The sequence below is a fragment of the Mobula hypostoma genome, assembly GCF_963921235.1.
Source record: "Mobula hypostoma chromosome 8 unlocalized genomic scaffold, sMobHyp1.1 SUPER_8_unloc_8, whole genome shotgun sequence".
NCBI lineage: Eukaryota > Metazoa > Chordata > Chondrichthyes > Myliobatiformes > Myliobatidae > Mobula > Mobula hypostoma.
The window spans coordinates 65,001-82,165 of NW_026948131.1; the positions used below are offsets into that span (position 1 = coordinate 65,001).

At 45.3% G+C, this 17,165-nt stretch overlaps 1 protein-coding gene across 1 annotated transcript in view; it reads left to right on the top strand.

The window, feature by feature from the left end:
- etfb (electron transfer flavoprotein subunit beta) overlaps window positions 1–17,165 on the top strand; it is a 65,971-nt gene that overhangs the window by 11,436 nt on the left and 37,370 nt on the right. The window contains exons 4-5 of the mRNA XM_063039055.1: window positions 16,565–16,627; window positions 16,987–17,145. Of these exons, the coding sequence (XP_062895125.1) occupies window positions 16,565–16,627; window positions 16,987–17,145 (222 nt within the window). The remainder of the gene's footprint in view (window positions 1–16,564; window positions 16,628–16,986; window positions 17,146–17,165) is intronic.

A 17,165-nucleotide genomic window follows, 5' to 3' on the forward strand; every position in this document is an offset into this window, starting at 1 on the left:
GTCTTAGACTCCCTCACCGTAGGAAACATCCTGTCTACATCCACTCTTATCAAGGCTCTTCAAAATTCGATGAGGTCACCTCTCATTCTTCTAAATTCCAGTGAGTAGAGGCCCAGAGCTATCAAACGCTCCTCAAATGACAAGTCTTTCAATCCCAGAATCATTCTCGTGCAGCTCCTTTGAACCCTCTCTGTCAGCACATCCGTAGTTAGTTAAAGGGCCCAAAATCGCTCACAATACTCCAAGCGAGACCTCACCAGTGCTTTATAAAGTTGTAACATTACATCCTTGATATTTATATTCTTGTCCTCCCAAAATGAATGCTAACATCACATTTACTTTCCTCACCACTGACTCAACCTGCAAATTAACCTTCAGGGAATCCTGCACAAGGACTCCCAAGTTTCTTTGCACCTCAGATTTTTGAATTTTCTCTCAATTTGGAAAATAGTCTATGCTTTTATTTCTTCTACCAAAGTGCAATGACCATACACTTCGCTACACTGTATTCCATCTCTTCTTTGCCCATTCTCCTAACCTGTCTAAGTCCTTCTGTAGCCTATTTCCTCAAAACTACCTGCCCCTCCACCCATCTTCATATTAACCTGGGCACAGAGCTATCAATCCAAATCATTGACATATAACATAAAGAGAAGTGGTACCAACACAGGTCCCTCTGGAACTTAAATAGTCACCGGCAGCCACACAGAAAAGGCTCCCTTAATTCCCACTCTTTGCCTCCTGCCAATCAGCCAATGCTAGTATCTTTCCTGTAATACCTTGGGCTCTTGTTAAGCAGCCTCGTGTGACACTTAGTCAAAGGCTTTCTGAAAATCAAAGTTCATAACATCTACCGATTCTCCTTTGTCTATCTTGCTTGTTATTTTTTCAAAGAATTCCAACAGATTTGTCAGGCGAGATTCTCCCTTAAGGAAACCATGCTGATTGTAGCCTATTTTATTGTGTTTCTCCAAGTACCCCGAAGCCATATCCTTTACTATCAACTTCCCAACACCTACCCAACCACTGAGGTCAGACTAACTGCCCTATAATTTCCTTTCTTCAAATCTCTCCCTTCTTGAAGAGTGGAGCGACATTTACAATTTTCCAGTCCTCTGGAACCATGCCAGAATGTATTGATTCTTGAAGGATCATTGCTCATGCCTCCACAATCTCTTCATCTGATCCAAGTGACTTATCTGCCTTAAGACCTTTCAGCTTTCTAAGAACTGTCTCTCTAATAATGGTAACTTCATTCACTTCTGCCTGCTGACAGTGTTGAACTTCCGGCATACTGCTAGTATCTTCCACAGTCAAAACTGATGAAAAATACTTATTCAGTTTGTTCACCATTTCCTTGTCCCCCATTACTACCTCTCTAGTGTCATTTTCCAGCAGTCCAATATCTACCCTTGCCACTCTTTTACATTTTATATATCCAGAGAAGCTTTTGGTATCCTCTTTAATATTATTGGCTAGCTTACTTTTGTATTCCATCCTAATGACTTTATTAGTTGCCTTGTTGGCTTTTAAGAGCTTCCCAAGCCTCTAACTTTGCACTAATGTTTGTTCTACTATTTTTCCTCTCTTTGGTTTTTGTGTTAGTTTTGACTTCTCTTGGCAGCCACAGTTGTGTCATCCTGCCTTTAGAATACATCTTTCTCTTTGGGATGTATCTGTCCTGTGCCTTCCAAATTGCTCCCAGAAATTCCAGCCATAGCCGCTCTGCCATTGTCCCTGCCAGTGTTTTCTTCCAGTCAAATTTGGCCAGCTTCTCTCTCATGCCTCTGTAATTCCCTTTACTCCACTGTAATACATCTTTTTTTAGCTTCTCCTTCTCAAATTGCATGGTGAATTCTGTCATATTAAGATTACTGGCCCCTAGGGCTTATTTCACCTTAAGCTTTCTAATCAGTTCCAGTTCATTGCACAACACCCAATCCATAATAACTGATCCCCTAGTGGGCTCAGCCACGAAGTCATCTCAGAAGCATTCTGGAAGATCCCCCTCTTGGGATCCAGAACCAATCTGACTTTCCCCAATGTATCTGCATATTGAAATCCCCCATGACTATTGTAATATTGGCATGCATTTTCTGTCTCCTGTTGTAACTTGCAGACTACATCCTTACTACTGTTTGGGAGTCTATATATAACTCCCATCAGGGTATTTTTACCCTTGCAGTTCCTTAGCTCTATCCACAATGATTCAACACCTTCTGATCCTATATCATCTCTTTTGAATGATTTGATTTCAATTTTTACTGACAGAGCCACACCACCCCCCCGCCTTCCTGCTTGTCCTTTCAATACAATGTGTATCCTTGGACGTTAATCTCCCAGCTATAATCTTCACCTACCTTATTCTGCATGCTGCGCACATTCAAATATAAGACCTTCAGTCCTGTATTCACCCTTTTCGATCTTGTCTTCCTTTTACATTGCAACTCATCCAGTTGACTGCAATTTTCCCCTGTCATTAGCCTCTCCTTCCTTGCAGTCTCACTACACGTTCCCTCTCTGTTTGTCAACACTCCAGTTCCCATCCTGCTGCCAAAATAGTTTAAACCCTTATGAACAGCTCTAGCAAACCTGCTCACAATGATTGAGGCCCCCCTCAGGTTCAGTTGTAACATGTACCTTTTGTACCTTCCGCAGGAGAGATCCCAACAATCCAGAAATCTGAACCCATCAGACCGTCAGACATAGAAGCAGAATTAGTCCATCTAGCCCGTCGAGTCTGCTCCACCTTGACTGATCCCAGATCACACTACACCCCATACTCCTGCCTTCTCGCCATATCCTTTGATGCCCTGACCTATCAAGATATATACTTATGGATTGGCCTCCACCGCAGTCTGTGGCAGAGCATTCCACAGGCTGATGACTCTCTGGTTGACCTCCTTACCTCTGTTCTGAAAGGTCACCTCTCAAGTTTGAGGCTGTGCCTTCTAGTTCTATTGGAACTAGACCATAGGAAACATTCTCTCCACATCTACCCTATCTAGTCTTTTGAACATGCGGTAGGTTTCAAGAAGATCTCCTTGCAGTCTTCTAAATTCCAGTGAGTACAGACCCAAAGCTGCCAAATACTCCTCATATGTTAATCTCTTCATTCCCAGAATCATCCTCTTCTGGACTCTTTCCATTGACAACATATCCTTTCTGAGATATGGGGCCCAAGACTCCAAGTGCAGCCTGACAAGTATCTTAAAATCTCAGCATTATCGCCTTGCTTTTATATTCTATTCCCCTTGAAATAAGTGTCAACATTGCATTTGCCTACTTTACCACAGATTCAATCTGTAAATTAACCTTCTGGGAGTCTTGCACGAGGACTCCTAAGTCCCTCTGTACCTCTGATGTTTGAACTTCTCACCATTTAGATAATAGTCCACACTATTGTTCCTTTTACCAAAATGCATTATTATTCATTTTCCAACACTGTATTCCATCTGCCATTTTTTTGTTCATTCTTCCAATTTGTCTGTCCTGCTGTAATCGCATTGCTTCCTCAGCACTACCTACTCCTCCAGCTATCTTCGTATCATCTGCAAACTTTGCCACAAAGCCATCAATTCATTGACAATGTGTAAAGTAGCAGTCCAATACTGACCCCTGAGAAACACCACTAGTCACGAGCAGCCAACTAGAAACCCTGTCCCCCCCTTATTCCCACTTGCTGCCTCCTGCCTGTCTGCCATTTCGCGATTCATGCCAGTATATTTCCTGTAATACCATAGGGTTTTATCTTGTTAAATAACCTCATGTGAGCCACCCTATCAAACACCACCTGAAAATCTAAGTCAATGACATCCACTGTCTCTCCTTTGTCCTTTAACAGATTTGTCAGGCAAGATTTCCTTTTACAGAAACCATGCTGACTTTGACTTATTATCATTCGTCTCGAAATACCTCAAACCTCATCCTTAATAATAGACACCAACACTTTCCCAACCACTGAAGTTAGGCTAACTGACCTATAATTTTCTCTCTTTTGCCTTCTTCCCTTCTTAAAGAATGGAGTAACATTTACAATCTTTCAGTCCTCTGGGACCATGGCAGGATCAAGTAATTCTTGAAAGATTATGAGCAATGCATTCATTAACTCTTCAGCGACCAGTCTCAGGACTCTGGGATGTCGTCCATCTGGCCCAGGTGACTTATGCATCTTAAGACCTTTTGAGTTTGTTGACCACTTTTTCCTTTGTAATAGCAATGGCACTCACTCATGGACCTCTGGTACACTGCTAGTGTCTTCCACAGTGAAGACAGATGCAAAGTACCCATTAAGTTCATCTGCCATTTCTTTGTCCCCCATTACTACTTCAGCAGCATCATTTTCCAGTGGTCCAATATCAACTCTCACCTTCCTTTTTTTCTCTATATAACTGAAAAAAACTTTTAGTATTAAAGGAACATAGCCTTATACAGCGGGCTGCGGAGTGAGTAATTTTGAGGATTTATCACCCTCAACGGGCGAGGCGAGGAAGGTTTGGTATTCATTTTTTGTTGTTATTTGAAGAGAGGGGGAAGTATGAGTGTGGGGGCAGTTGTTGTTCTCGGTGCCAGATGTGGGAGGTAGCAGAGTCTCCAGGCCTCCCGGGCGTCCACATCTGCACCATGTGCGTCGAGATGCAGCTCCTAAGAGACTGCGTTAGGGAACTGGAGCTGCAGTTCGATGACCTTCGTCTGGTCAGGGAGAGTGAGGAGTTGATAGAGAGGAGTTACAGGCAGGTGGTCACACCGGGGCCACAGGAGGCAGACAAGTGGGTCATGGCTAGGAGGGGGAAGGGGAAGAGTCAGGTAATAGAAAGTACCCCTGTGGCTGTGCCCCTTGACAATAGGTACTCCTGTTTGAGTACTGTTGGGGGGACAGCTTACCTGGGGGAAGCAACAGTGGCCGTGCCTCCAGCACAGAGTACGGCCCTGTAGCTCAGAAGGGTGGGGAAAGGAAGAGGAGGGCAGTTGTAATAGGGGACTCGATAGTAAGGGGGTCAGATAGGCGATTCTGTAGACGCAGTCCAGAGACCCGGATGGTAGTTTGCCTCCCTGGTGCCAGGGTCCAGGGTGGTTCTGATCGCGTCCAAGAGATCCTGAAATAGGAGGGAGAGGAGCGAGAGGTCGTGGTACATATAGGTACCAATGACATAGGTAGGAAACGGGGAGAGGTCCTGAAAGGAGAATATAGAGAGTTAGGAAGGGAGTTGAGAAAAAGGACCGCAAAGGTAGTAATCTCGGGATTACTGCCTGTGCCACGCGATAGTGAGAGTAGGAATGGAATGAGGTGGAGGATAAATGCGTGGCTGAGGGATTGGAGCAGAGGGCAGGGATTCAAGTTTTTGGATCATTGGGACCTCTTTTGGCGCAGGCGTGACCTGTACAAAAAGGACGGGTTACACTTGAATCCTGAGGGGACCAATATCCTGGTGGGGAGATTTGCGAGAGCTACTGAGGTGACTTTAAACTAGAATGGGTGGGGGGAGGGAATCAAATTAAAGAGACTAGGAGAGAGGAGGTTAGTTTATAAATAGAGAAAGCAGGTAGACAGTGTGTGAGGGAGGATAGGCAGGGAACAGAGATCAGGAGCAATCAGACCAGAGATGTCGGGGACAAGGAAGAAAAAGATAACAAAATTGTTTGCTCCATTAAGGATAAACAGAGAGTAGGAGGTGGAGAGTTTCTTAAATGCATCTATTTTAATGCTAGGAGCATTGTAAGAGAGGTGGATGAGCTTAGAGCATGGATTGATACCTGGAAATATGATGTTGTAGCTATTAGTGAAACGTGGTTGCAGAAGGGGTGTGATTGGCAACTAAATATTCCAGGATTTCGTTGTTTCAGGTATGAAAGAATAGGAGGGGTGAGAGGTGGAGGTGTTGCATTGCTTGTCAGAGAAAATATAACAGCGGTGCTCTGGCAGGATAGATTAAAGGACTCGCCTAGGGAGGCTATTTGGGTGGAATTGAGGAATGGGAAAGGTGTTGTGACGCTTATAGGGGTGTATTATAGACCACCTAATGGGGACCGAGAACTGGAGGAGCAAATTTGTAAGGAGATAGCAGATATTTGTAGTAAGCACAAGGTTGTGATTGTGGGAGATTTTAATTTTCCACACATAGACTGGGAAGCCCATTCTGTAAAAGGGCTGGATGGTTTGGAGTTTGTCAAATGTGTGCAAGATAGTTTTTTGCAGCAATACAAAGAGGTACCAACTAGAGAAGGCACAGTGTTGGATCTCCTGTTAGGGAATGAGATAGGGCAAGTGACGGAGGTTTGTGTTGGGGAGAACTTCAGGTCCAGTGATCACAATGGCATTAGTTTCAATATAATTATGGAGAAGAATAGGACTGGACCCACGGTTGAGATTTTTGATTGGAGAAAGGCTAACTTTGAGGAGATGCGAAAGGATTTAGAAGGAGTGGATTGGGACAATTTGTTTTATGGGAAGGATGTAATAAAGAAATGGAGATCATTTAAAGGTGAAATTTTGAGGGTGCAGGATCTTTATGTTCCTGTTAGGTTGAAAGGAAAGGTTGAAAGTTTGAGAGAGCCATGGTTTTCAAGGGATATTGGAAACTTGGTTTGGAAAAAGAGAGAGATCTTCAATAAATATAGGCAGCTTGGAGTTAGTGAGGTGCTCGAGGAATATCAAGAATGTAAAAAGAATCTTAAGAAAGAAATTAGAAAAGCTAAAAGAAGATACGAGAAAATAAATCCAAAGGGTTTCTACAGTTATGTTAATAGCAGAAGGATAGTGAGGGATAAAATTGGTCCCTTAGAGAATCAGAGTAGACGGCTATGTGCGGAGCCAAAAGAGATGGGGGAGATTTTGTACAAATTCTTTTCTTCGGTATTCACTAAGGAGAAGGATATTGAATTGTGTAAAATAAAGGAAACAAGAAGGGTAGTTATGGAAAGTATGACAATTAAAGAAGAGGGAGTACTGGCGCTTTTAAGGAATATAAAAGTGGTAAGTCCCCGGGTCCATACAAGATATTCCCTAGGACCTTGAGGGAAGTTAGTGTGGAAATAGCTGGGGCTCTGACAGAAATATTTCAAATGTCATTAGAAACGGGGATGGTGAAGGAGGATTAGCGTATTGCCCATGTAGTTCCATTGTTTAAAAAGGATTCTAAGAGTAAACCTAGCAATTATCGGCCTGTGAGTTTGACGTCAGTGGTGGGTAAATTGATGGAAAGTATTCTTAGAGATAGTATATATAATTATCTGGATAGACAGTGTCTGATTAGGAACGGTCAACGTGGATTAGTGCGTGGAAGGTCATGTTTGACAAATCTTACTGAATTTTTTGATGAGGTTACTAAGAAAGTTGACGAGGGTAAAGCGGTGGATGTTGTCTATACGGACTTCAGAAAGGCCTTTGACAAGGTTCCACACGGAAGGTTAGTTAGGAAGGTTCAATCGTTAGGCATTGATATCAAAGTAGTAAAATGGATTCAGCAGTGGCTAGATGGGAGACGCCAGAGAGTAGTGGTGGATAACTGTGTGTCAGATTGTGTGTAGCGGCGTGCCTCAGGGATCTGTACTGGGTCCAATGTTGTTTGTCATATACATTAATGATCTGGATAATGGGGTGGTAAATTGGATTAATAAGTATGCAGATGATACTAAGATAGGTGACGATGTGGATAATGAAGTAAGTTTTGGTATACTGGCCTTTATTAATCAGAGCATTGAGTATAGGAGTTGAGATGTAATGTTGAAATTGTATAAGGCATTGGTAAGGCCAAATTTGGAGTATTGTGTACAGTTCTGGTCACCGAATTATAGGAAAGATGTCAATAAAATTGAGAGAGTACAGAGGAGGTTTACTAAAATGTTGCCTGGGTTTCATCTCCTAAGTTACAGAGAAAGGTTGAACAAGTTTGGTCTTTATTCTTTGGAGCGTAGAAGGTTGAGGGGGGACTTTTGAGCTGTTTAAAATTATGAGGGGGATTGATAGAGTTGACGTGAATAGGCTTTTTCCACTTTTTCCACTGAGTATGGGGGAGATTCAAACAAGAGGACATGAGTTGAGAGTTAAAGGGCAAAAGTTTAGGGGTAACATGAGGGGGAACTTCTTTACTCAGAGAGTGGTAGCTGTGTGGAACGAGCTTCCAGCAGAAGTGGTTGAGGCAGGTTCGATGTTGTCGTTTAAAGTTAAATTGGATAGATATATGGACAGGAAAGGAATGGAGGGTTATGGGCAAAGTGCAGGTCGGTGGGACTAGGTGAGAGTAGCGTTCGGCACGGACCAGCAGGGCCGAGATGGCCTGTTTCCGTGCTGTAATTGTTATATGGTTATATAGTATATAATTGGCTAGTTTGCCCTCATATTTCATCTTTTCCCTTCTTATAGCTTTTTAGTTGCCTTTTGTTGGGTTTTAAAAGCTTCCTAATCATTCAACTTCCCACTAACTTTTGCTACCTTATATGCCCTTTCCTTGTCTTTTTTGCAGTCCTTAACTTTCTTTGTCAGCCATGGTTGCCATTTGAGAACTACTTTTTCTGTGGGACATATCTATCCTGTGCCTTGTGAACTATTCCCAGAAACTTCAGCCATCTCTGCTCTGCCATCATCCTCCTCCAATCTACCTGGGCTAGCTCCTCTCTCATGCCTCTGTAATTCTGTTTATTCTATTGTGATACTGATAGGGCTTATGGTTCTCCCTCTCAAACTGCAGTATGAATTCAATCCAATTATGATCACTGCCTCCTAAGGGTTCCTTCACATTAAGCTCCCTGATAAGATCTGGGTATTACACAACATCCAATCTAAGATAGCCTTTCCCCAAGTATACTCAAGCACAAACTGCTCTAAAAAGCCATCTTATCTGCATTGAACAAATTCCCTCTCTTGTGATCCGGCAGCAAACTGATTTTCCCAATCCCCTTGCATTTTGAAGTCCCATGGTGGGGGAGTCTTGGACAAGAGGGCACAGCCTCAGGTTAGAGAGGCATCCATTTAGAACAGAGATGCGGAGAAATTTCTTTAGCCAGAGGGTGGTGAACTTGTGGAATTTATTACAGAAAGCTGTGGAGGCCAGGTCATTGGGTGTATTTAAGGCAGAGCTTGATAGATTCTTGATTGGACATGGCATCAAAGGTTACAGGGAGAAGGGTGGGTGTGCGGCTGAACAGGGGAAAATACGATCAGCCGTGATTGAATGACAGAGCAGACTCGATGGGCCAAATGGCCTAATCCTGCTCTTATGTCTTGTGGTTCCCCCCGTTGCAAGTGTGACATTACCCTTGTTACATGCCTTTTCCAGCTCCCTTTGCAATCTCAACCCTACATCTTGGCTACCATTTGGAGGCTTATGTATGATTCCCATAATTTTTTTTCACCCTTGCAGTTTCTTAACTCCACCCACAAAGATACAACATTCTCTGACCCTATGTCACCTCTTTCTAAAGATGTAATTTCATCTCTTACCAACCGAGCCACACCACCGCCTATGCCTTCCTGCCTGTCCTTTCAACACAAAGTATATCCTTCAATGTTAAGCTCCCAACTATGGCTTTCTTTCAGCCACGACTCAGTGATGCGCACAATATCATACTGATCATTTTCTCATTGTGCCACAAGTTCGTCCCCCTTATTCTGAATGCTACACACATTTAAATACTACCTTCAGTCCTGCATTCTTTGCCGTTTTGAATTTTGCCTCTGTGGTACAATTTGACTCTTTGCTCCGTCTGCATTTGTACCCAGTCATTGGCTTGTTCTTCCTTACACTCATCATCTACTTGTAAACCTGCCCTCTGCAGCATTTCCTCAGCCACACATTCATCTGCCAAACCATCCTATTTTTACCCTCACTGGTGTGTGGCACAGGCAGTGATCCAGAGATTACTACCCTGAAGGTCTTGTTTTTCAGCTTTCTATCTGGTTCCCTAAAATCACTCTTCAGGACCACTTCCTGCTTCCTGCCCGTGTTGTTCATGCCGATATGTACCAAGACTTATGGCTGCTCACCCTCCTCCCCTCCCCCCACCACTGTGGATCCGGTCCGAGACATCTGTGATCCTGGCACCTGGGAGGCAACATACTATCTGGATGTCTCTATCGCATCCACTGAATCTCATCTCTGTTCCCCTGACTGTGGAATCTGCTATCACCACTGCAATCCTTTTCACCTGTCTTCTCTTCTGAGCCACAGCACCAGACTCAGTGCCAGAGACCCAGTTGCTGCGATTCCCGCCCCCCCCGATAGCTTGACTCCCTCAACAATATCTAAATTGGTATAGATGTTTTTGAGGTGAACGGCTATGGGGGTACTCTGCACTGGTTGTCCATTTTGCTTCCTTCTCCTGACAGTCACCCAGTTACCTGCCTCCTGCAGGCTTGAGGTGACTACCAATCATTGAGCTGCAGTTACAGTTCCTTAATACGTTTGCAAATGTGGTCAACTGTGAGGCTGGAGGTCTCCCAGAATTCCCACATCTCACACACAGAACAAAACACAGCCCCCGGAGCCATTCTCGCGTTGGACTTCGGAATTCAATTTCTACGTCATCTGTATGTCCTCCCCATGGAAGTTGTAGGTTTTCTTCAGGTCTGCCAGTTTCCTCCCCAGTCAGAGACATACTGATGGTTTGAAGGTTAATTGGTCACCGTAAGTTGTTCCACAATGACACTGGGGTTAAATTGGGGTTTGCTTGGTGCAACAGCTCGGCCCCATTCCCCCATGCGTCTTGATAAATTAATCAATTTTCTTTCACTCTGCTATGAAATGCATGAACACTACCTCACTATTCCTTGTTTTACTGTCTTACACTACCTACCCTTGGATTGACCTTGGATTGATTTGTGGTTGATTGTAACTTAGTAAATTTTTATATACAGCAATGCGCTGTTGCAAAACAACAAATTTCTCAGCATACAGTATGCTGGTGATTTCTGATCTCTGGGAGAGAGGCGTTTTCTCATCTGAAATGGGTAATCTCATGTTTAAACAGCGACCTCTAATCCTTAAGGATTAACCCATTGGTGCACTGCCACCAGCCCTTGAAGCCCAGGTTTGACCCTGGCCTCCAGTGCTGTCTGTGTGGAGTTTGCATGTTCTCCCTGTGACCCCCATGGGTTTCCCCACCACTCCCCGGGACTCCCAGTAATTCTATGTCTTTGCTGTGCAGAATTGAAAATTTTGTGACATCTAAATGTCACAAACTTTTGGCGCAGGGAGCAGGGTTTTAGATTTTTGGATCATTGGGATCTCTTCTGGGGAAGGTGGGACCTGTACAGATTGGATGGGTTGCACCTGAACTCGAGGGGGAGCAATATCCTTGCAGGTAGGTTTGCTAGCATGGTTCGGGAGGGTTCAAACTAATTTGCAAGGGGGATGGGACCCGAAGCGATAGAGCAGTGAAAGAAGTGCATGGAGTAAAGCCAGATCTAACATACAGAGAGGCTTTGAGGAAAGAGAAGCAGAATAAACGGTGTAAAGACAGTAAGGCAGAAGGGCTGAAATGTGTGTACCTCAATGCAAGCAGCATCAGGAACAAAGGTGATGAACTGAGAGCTTGGATACATACATGGAATTACGATGTAGTGGCCATTACAGAGACTTGGCTGGCACCAGGGCAGGAATGGTTTCTCAATAATCTTGGATTTCAGTGCTTTAAAAGGGATAGAGAGGGGGGAAAGGGGAGGAGGGGTGGCATTCCTGGTCAGGGATACTATTACAGCTACAGAAAGGGTGGGTAATATAGCACAGCGGTCCCCAACCACTGTGCAAGGCATGCGCTACCGGGCCGCGAGGAAACGATATGATTTGGCGATAGGAGTCAGCTGCACCTTTCCTCATTCCCTGTCACGCCCACTGTTGAGCTTGAACGCACGCGAGGTCATTACCCACGTGTCATCCATGTCAGCGCGGGAAGGAGATCAACTCCATGAGCTTGCAAATGACGACGGGCTGAAAAGTATGTTTGACATAACATCTCTGCCGGCATTCCGGATCAAAGTCAAGGCTAAATATCCTGAGATAGTCAGGAAAGCACTGAAAACATTGGTTCCATTTCCAACACATCTCTGCAATGAATGCAACGAAAACTAAATTGCGGAACAGACTGGACATAAAGAACCCCCTTCGAGTATCACTGTCTCCCATCACCCCTCGACGGCACCGTCTTGTTGCAGGGAAACAAGCCCTGGGCTCCCACTGATTCAGCGATATTGGTGCGTTGCAATGATTTTATATGTTCATGCGAGGAAAATATGCACTGTGTGTTTGATATCCAAACGTTACTTAAAATGTTATGATGCTATTGATTTACTTATATAACCATATAACAATTACGGCATGGAAACAGGCAATCTCGCCCCTTCTAGTCCGTGCCGAACGCTACTCTCACCTAGTCCCACCGACCTGCACTCAGCCCATAACCCTCCAGTCCTTTCCTGTCCATATACCCATCCAATTTTTCTTTGAATGATAATATCGAACCTGCCTCTACCGCTTCTACTGGAAGTTCTTTCAACACTTACTTCAAGTTCCCCCGTCCTCCCCTGATAATTGACTTATCGCTATATTCATGCTAGGAAAAGATGCGCTGTGTGTTTAATATTAAATTTGTTAGATAAACCCTTTTAGAAACGAAATTGAGTGTATTAGCCACTTATCACCTATATTCCGGTCGTGATTAACACACAACCCCCCCCACCCCGCTGCCGCCAACTCGGCAAAAACAATTTTTAAGAAATCGGCAGGTAAATGCATGCGCACTGGTGCCCGCGCAAGGCTTCATGATCATTGTAGTTTTTTTCGGGGTAAACCCAACATATTTGACTGCTATTCTTGTACGTTGGCAACCCTACCTCCCCCCGCCCCCGGTTGGCCGGTCCGCAGTATGAGAAAGGTTGGGGACCCCTGATGTAGCAGGGTCCTCTTTTGAGTCAGTATGGGTGGAAGTCAGGAATAGGAAGGAAGCAGTTACTCTATTGGGGGTATTCTATAGGCCCCCTGGTAGCAGCAGAGATACAGAAGAGCAGATTGGGAGGCAGATTTTGGAAAGGTGCAAAAATAACAGGGTTGTTATCATGGGTGACTTTAACTTCCCTAATATTGATTGGCACCTGATTAGTTCCAAGGGTTTAGATGGGGCAGAGTTTGTTAAGTGTGTCCAGGATGGATTCCTGTCACAGTATGTTGACAGGCCGACTGGGGGAATGGCATACTAGATCTCGTATTAGGTAACGAACCGGGTCAGGTCACAGATCTCTCAGTGGGTGAGCATTTGGGGGACAGTGACCTCTGCTCCCTGGCCTTTAGCATTATCATGGAAAAGGATAGAATCAGAGAGGACAGGAAAATTTTTAATTGGGGAAGGGCAAATTATGAGGCTATAAGGCTAGAACTTGCGGGTGTGAATTGGGATGATGTTTTTGCAGGGAAATGTACTATGGACATGTGGTCGATGTTTGGAGATCTCTTGCAGGATGTTAGGGATAAACTTGTCCCAGTGAGGAAGATAAAGAATGGTAGGGTGAAGGAACCATGGGTGACAAGTAAGGTGGAAAATCTAGTCAGGTGGAAGAAGGCAGCATACATGAGGTTTAGGAAGCATGGATCAGATGGGTCTATTGAGGAATATAGGGAAGCAAGAAAGGATCTTAAGATAGGGCTGAGAAGAGCAAGAAGGGGGCATGAGAAGGCCTTGGCGAGTAGGATAAAGGAAAACCCCAAGGAATTCTTCAATTATGTGAAGAACAAAAGGATGACAGGAGTGAAGGTAGGACTGATTAGAGATAAAGGTGGGAAGATGTGCCTGGAGGCTGTGGAAGTGAGCGAGGTCCTCAATGAATACTTCTCTTCGGTATTCACCAATGAGAGGGAACTTGATGACGGTGAGGACAATATGAGTGAGGTTGATGTTCTGGAGCGTGTTGATACTAAGGGAGAGGAGGTGTTGGAGTTGTTAAAATACATTAGGACGGATAAGTCCTCGGGGCCTGACGGAATATTCCCCAGGCTGCTCCACGAGGCGAGGGAAGAGATTGCTGAGCCCCTGGCTAGGATCTTTATGTCCTCGTTGTCCACGGGAATGGTACAGGAGGATTGGAGGGAGGCGAATGTTGTCCCCTTGTTCAAAAAAGGAGTAGGGATAGTCCGGGTAATTATAGACCAGTGAGCCTTACATCTGTGGTGGGAAAGCTGTTGGAAAAGATTCTTAGCAATAGGATCTGTGAGCATTTAGAGAATCATGGTCTGATCAGGGACAGTCAGCATGGCTTTGTGAAGGGCAAATCGTGTCTAACAAGCCTGATAGAATTCTTTGAGGAGGTGACCAGGCATATAGATGAGGGTAGTGCAGTGGATGTGATCTACATGGATTTTAGTAAGGCATTTGACAGGGTTCCACACAGTGGGCTTATTCAGAAAGTCAGAAGGCATGGGATCCAGGGAAGTTTGGCCAGGTGGATTCAGAATTGGTTTGCCAGAATGGTGGAGGGAGTACATTCAGATTGGAGGGTTGTGACTAGTGGTGTCCCACAGGGATCTGTTCTGGGACCTCTACTTTTCATGATTTTTATTAACGACCTAGATGTGGGGGTAGAAGGGTCGGTTGGCAAGTTTGCAGACGACACAAAGGTTGGTGGTGTTGTATATGGTGGAGGATTGTCAAAGATTGCAGAGAGACATTGATAGGATGCAGAAGTGGGCTGAAAAGTGGCAGATGGAGTTCAACCCAGAGAAGTGTGAGGTGGTACACTTTGAAAGGACAAACTCCAAGGCAGAGTACAAAGCAAATGGCAGGATACTTGGTAGTGTGGAGGAGCAGAGGGATCTGGGGGTACATGTCCACAGATCCCTGAAAGTTGCCTCACAGGTACATAGGGGGTGTTAGCTTTCATAAGTCGAGGGTAGAGTTTAAGAGTCGCGATGTAATGATGCAGCTCTATAAAACTCTGGTTAGGCCACACTTGGAGTACTGTGTCCAGTTCTGGTCGCCTCACTATATGAAGGATGTGGAAGCATTGGAAAGGGTACAGAGGAGATTTACCAGGATGCTGCCTGGTTTAGAGAGTATGGATTATGATCAGAGATTAAGGAAGCTAGGACTTTGGAGAGAAGAGTCCACTGCCAAGAAGGCCCACCAGCGCCTTTACTTCCTGAGAAAGCTAAAGAAATTTGGCCTGTGCCCTAAAACCCTTACTAATTTTTATAGATGCACCGTAGAAAGCATTCTTCTAGGGTGCATCACAACCTGGTATGGAAGTTGTCCTGTCAAAGACCGGAAGAAGCTGCAGAAGATCGTGAACACGCGCAACACATCACACAAACCAATCTTCTGTCCGTGGACTCACTTCACACCGCATGCTGTCAGAGCAGTGCTGCCAGGATAATCAAGGACACGACCCACCCAGCCAACACACTTTTCGTCCCTCTTCCCTCTGGGAGAAGGCTCAGGAGCTTGAAGACTCGTACTGCCAGATTTGGGAACAGCTGTGATAAGACTGCTGAATGGATCCTGACCCGGATCTAGGCCGTACCCTCCAAATATCCGGACCTGCATCTCGGTTGTTTTAAACTACCTTACTTCCCATTTTCCTATTTTCTATTTATGACTTATAATTTAAATTTTTAATATTTACTATCGATTTGTAATCCAGGGAGTGGGAAGTGCAGTATCAAATATCGCTATGATGATTGTACGTTCTAGTATCAATTGTTTGGCGACAATAAAGTATAAAGTATAAGATGATGGACAGGTGAGAAGAAAGGAAAGGATGAGAGGGTAACCAGAATGGGGATAGAAAAAGAGAGAAGAGGGAGGGGAGTTTAGAAGAATGAAGGGAGACCTCATAGAAACATTTCGAATGTTGAAAGGCATGGATAGAGTGGATGTGGCAAAGTTGTTTCCCATGATGGGGGAGTCTAGTACGAGAGGGCATGACTTAAGGATTGTAGGGTGCCCTTTCAGAACAGAAATGCGAAGAAATTTTTTTAGTCAGAGGGTGGTGAATCTATGGAATTTGTTGCCACAGGCAGCAGTGGAGGCCAAGTCATTGGGTGTATTTAAGGCAGAGATTGATAGGTATCTGAGTAGCCAGGGCATCAAAGGTTAAGGTGAGAAGGCGGGGGAGTGGGACTAAATGGGAGAATGGATCAGCTCATGATAAAATGGTGGAGCAGACTCGATGGGCCGAATGGCCTACTTCTGCTTCTTTGTCTTATGGTCTATGGTCTAAATACTGGAAGTTAAAGAAATCAATATTTTCAGGCTAGAGGCTACCCAAGTGGAATATGAGGGGTTGCTCCTCCTGCCCAAGTGTGGCCTTGTATTTGATTCCAGCCCAGAACGTTAACTGATCGTTTCCACGGATGCTGCCCAACCTGCTGAGTTCCTCCAGTGTGTTGTGAGTGTTGCTTGGACCCCAGCATCTATATTGCCAGTAGAGGAGGCCAATGTGTTTCAGGAGGGAAGCTCGACAAGGGAGGCGCATGAAAGGAGGGAGATATGGAACTAAGGAGTCCATTTTAAGGGGATGGGTGTTGGGGGAGTTCCCTGTGTCCCGCCCATCACTTACCATTCCCTCTGCCTGTCCTAACAGGCAATCGATGATGACTGTAACCAGACTGGCCAGATGACAGCCGCTCTCCTCGATTGGCCACAGGTAGGGGGGATTCCAGGGTGGAGGAAGGAAGGACATTCAGCAGTTAGCACTGTGGGAGGGATATTAAGGAGGGAGCTCTGTGGGAAAGGCAATGAGGGGGTGCCGTGGGAGGGCCGGTGACAAAGGAGTGCCTTGGGTGGGGCGGTGAGGGGTGAGCACTGTGGGAAGGGCGGTGTGGAGGGAGTGGGCAGTGCAGAGGAGGCACCATGGGCGGTGATGAGGGAGAGGTGGTCAGGAGGGAGGGACGGTGATGAGGGAACGCGGTGGGAGAGGATGGTGAGAAGGGAATGCCGTGGGAGGGGTGGTGAGGAGGGTGTGCCATGGGAGAGGCACAGACTGACTATCTTCCTACCCCACAGGGCACATTTGCATCGGAGGTGAAGGTGGAGGATGGGCAACTGGAGGTGGTGAGGGAGGTGGATGGGGGACTGGAGACAGTGTCCCTCCAGCTGCCTGCTGTGCTCACGTCAGACCTCCGACTCAATGAGCCGAGATACGCCACACTGCCCAACATCATGGTGAGCCTACTGCTCAGCCC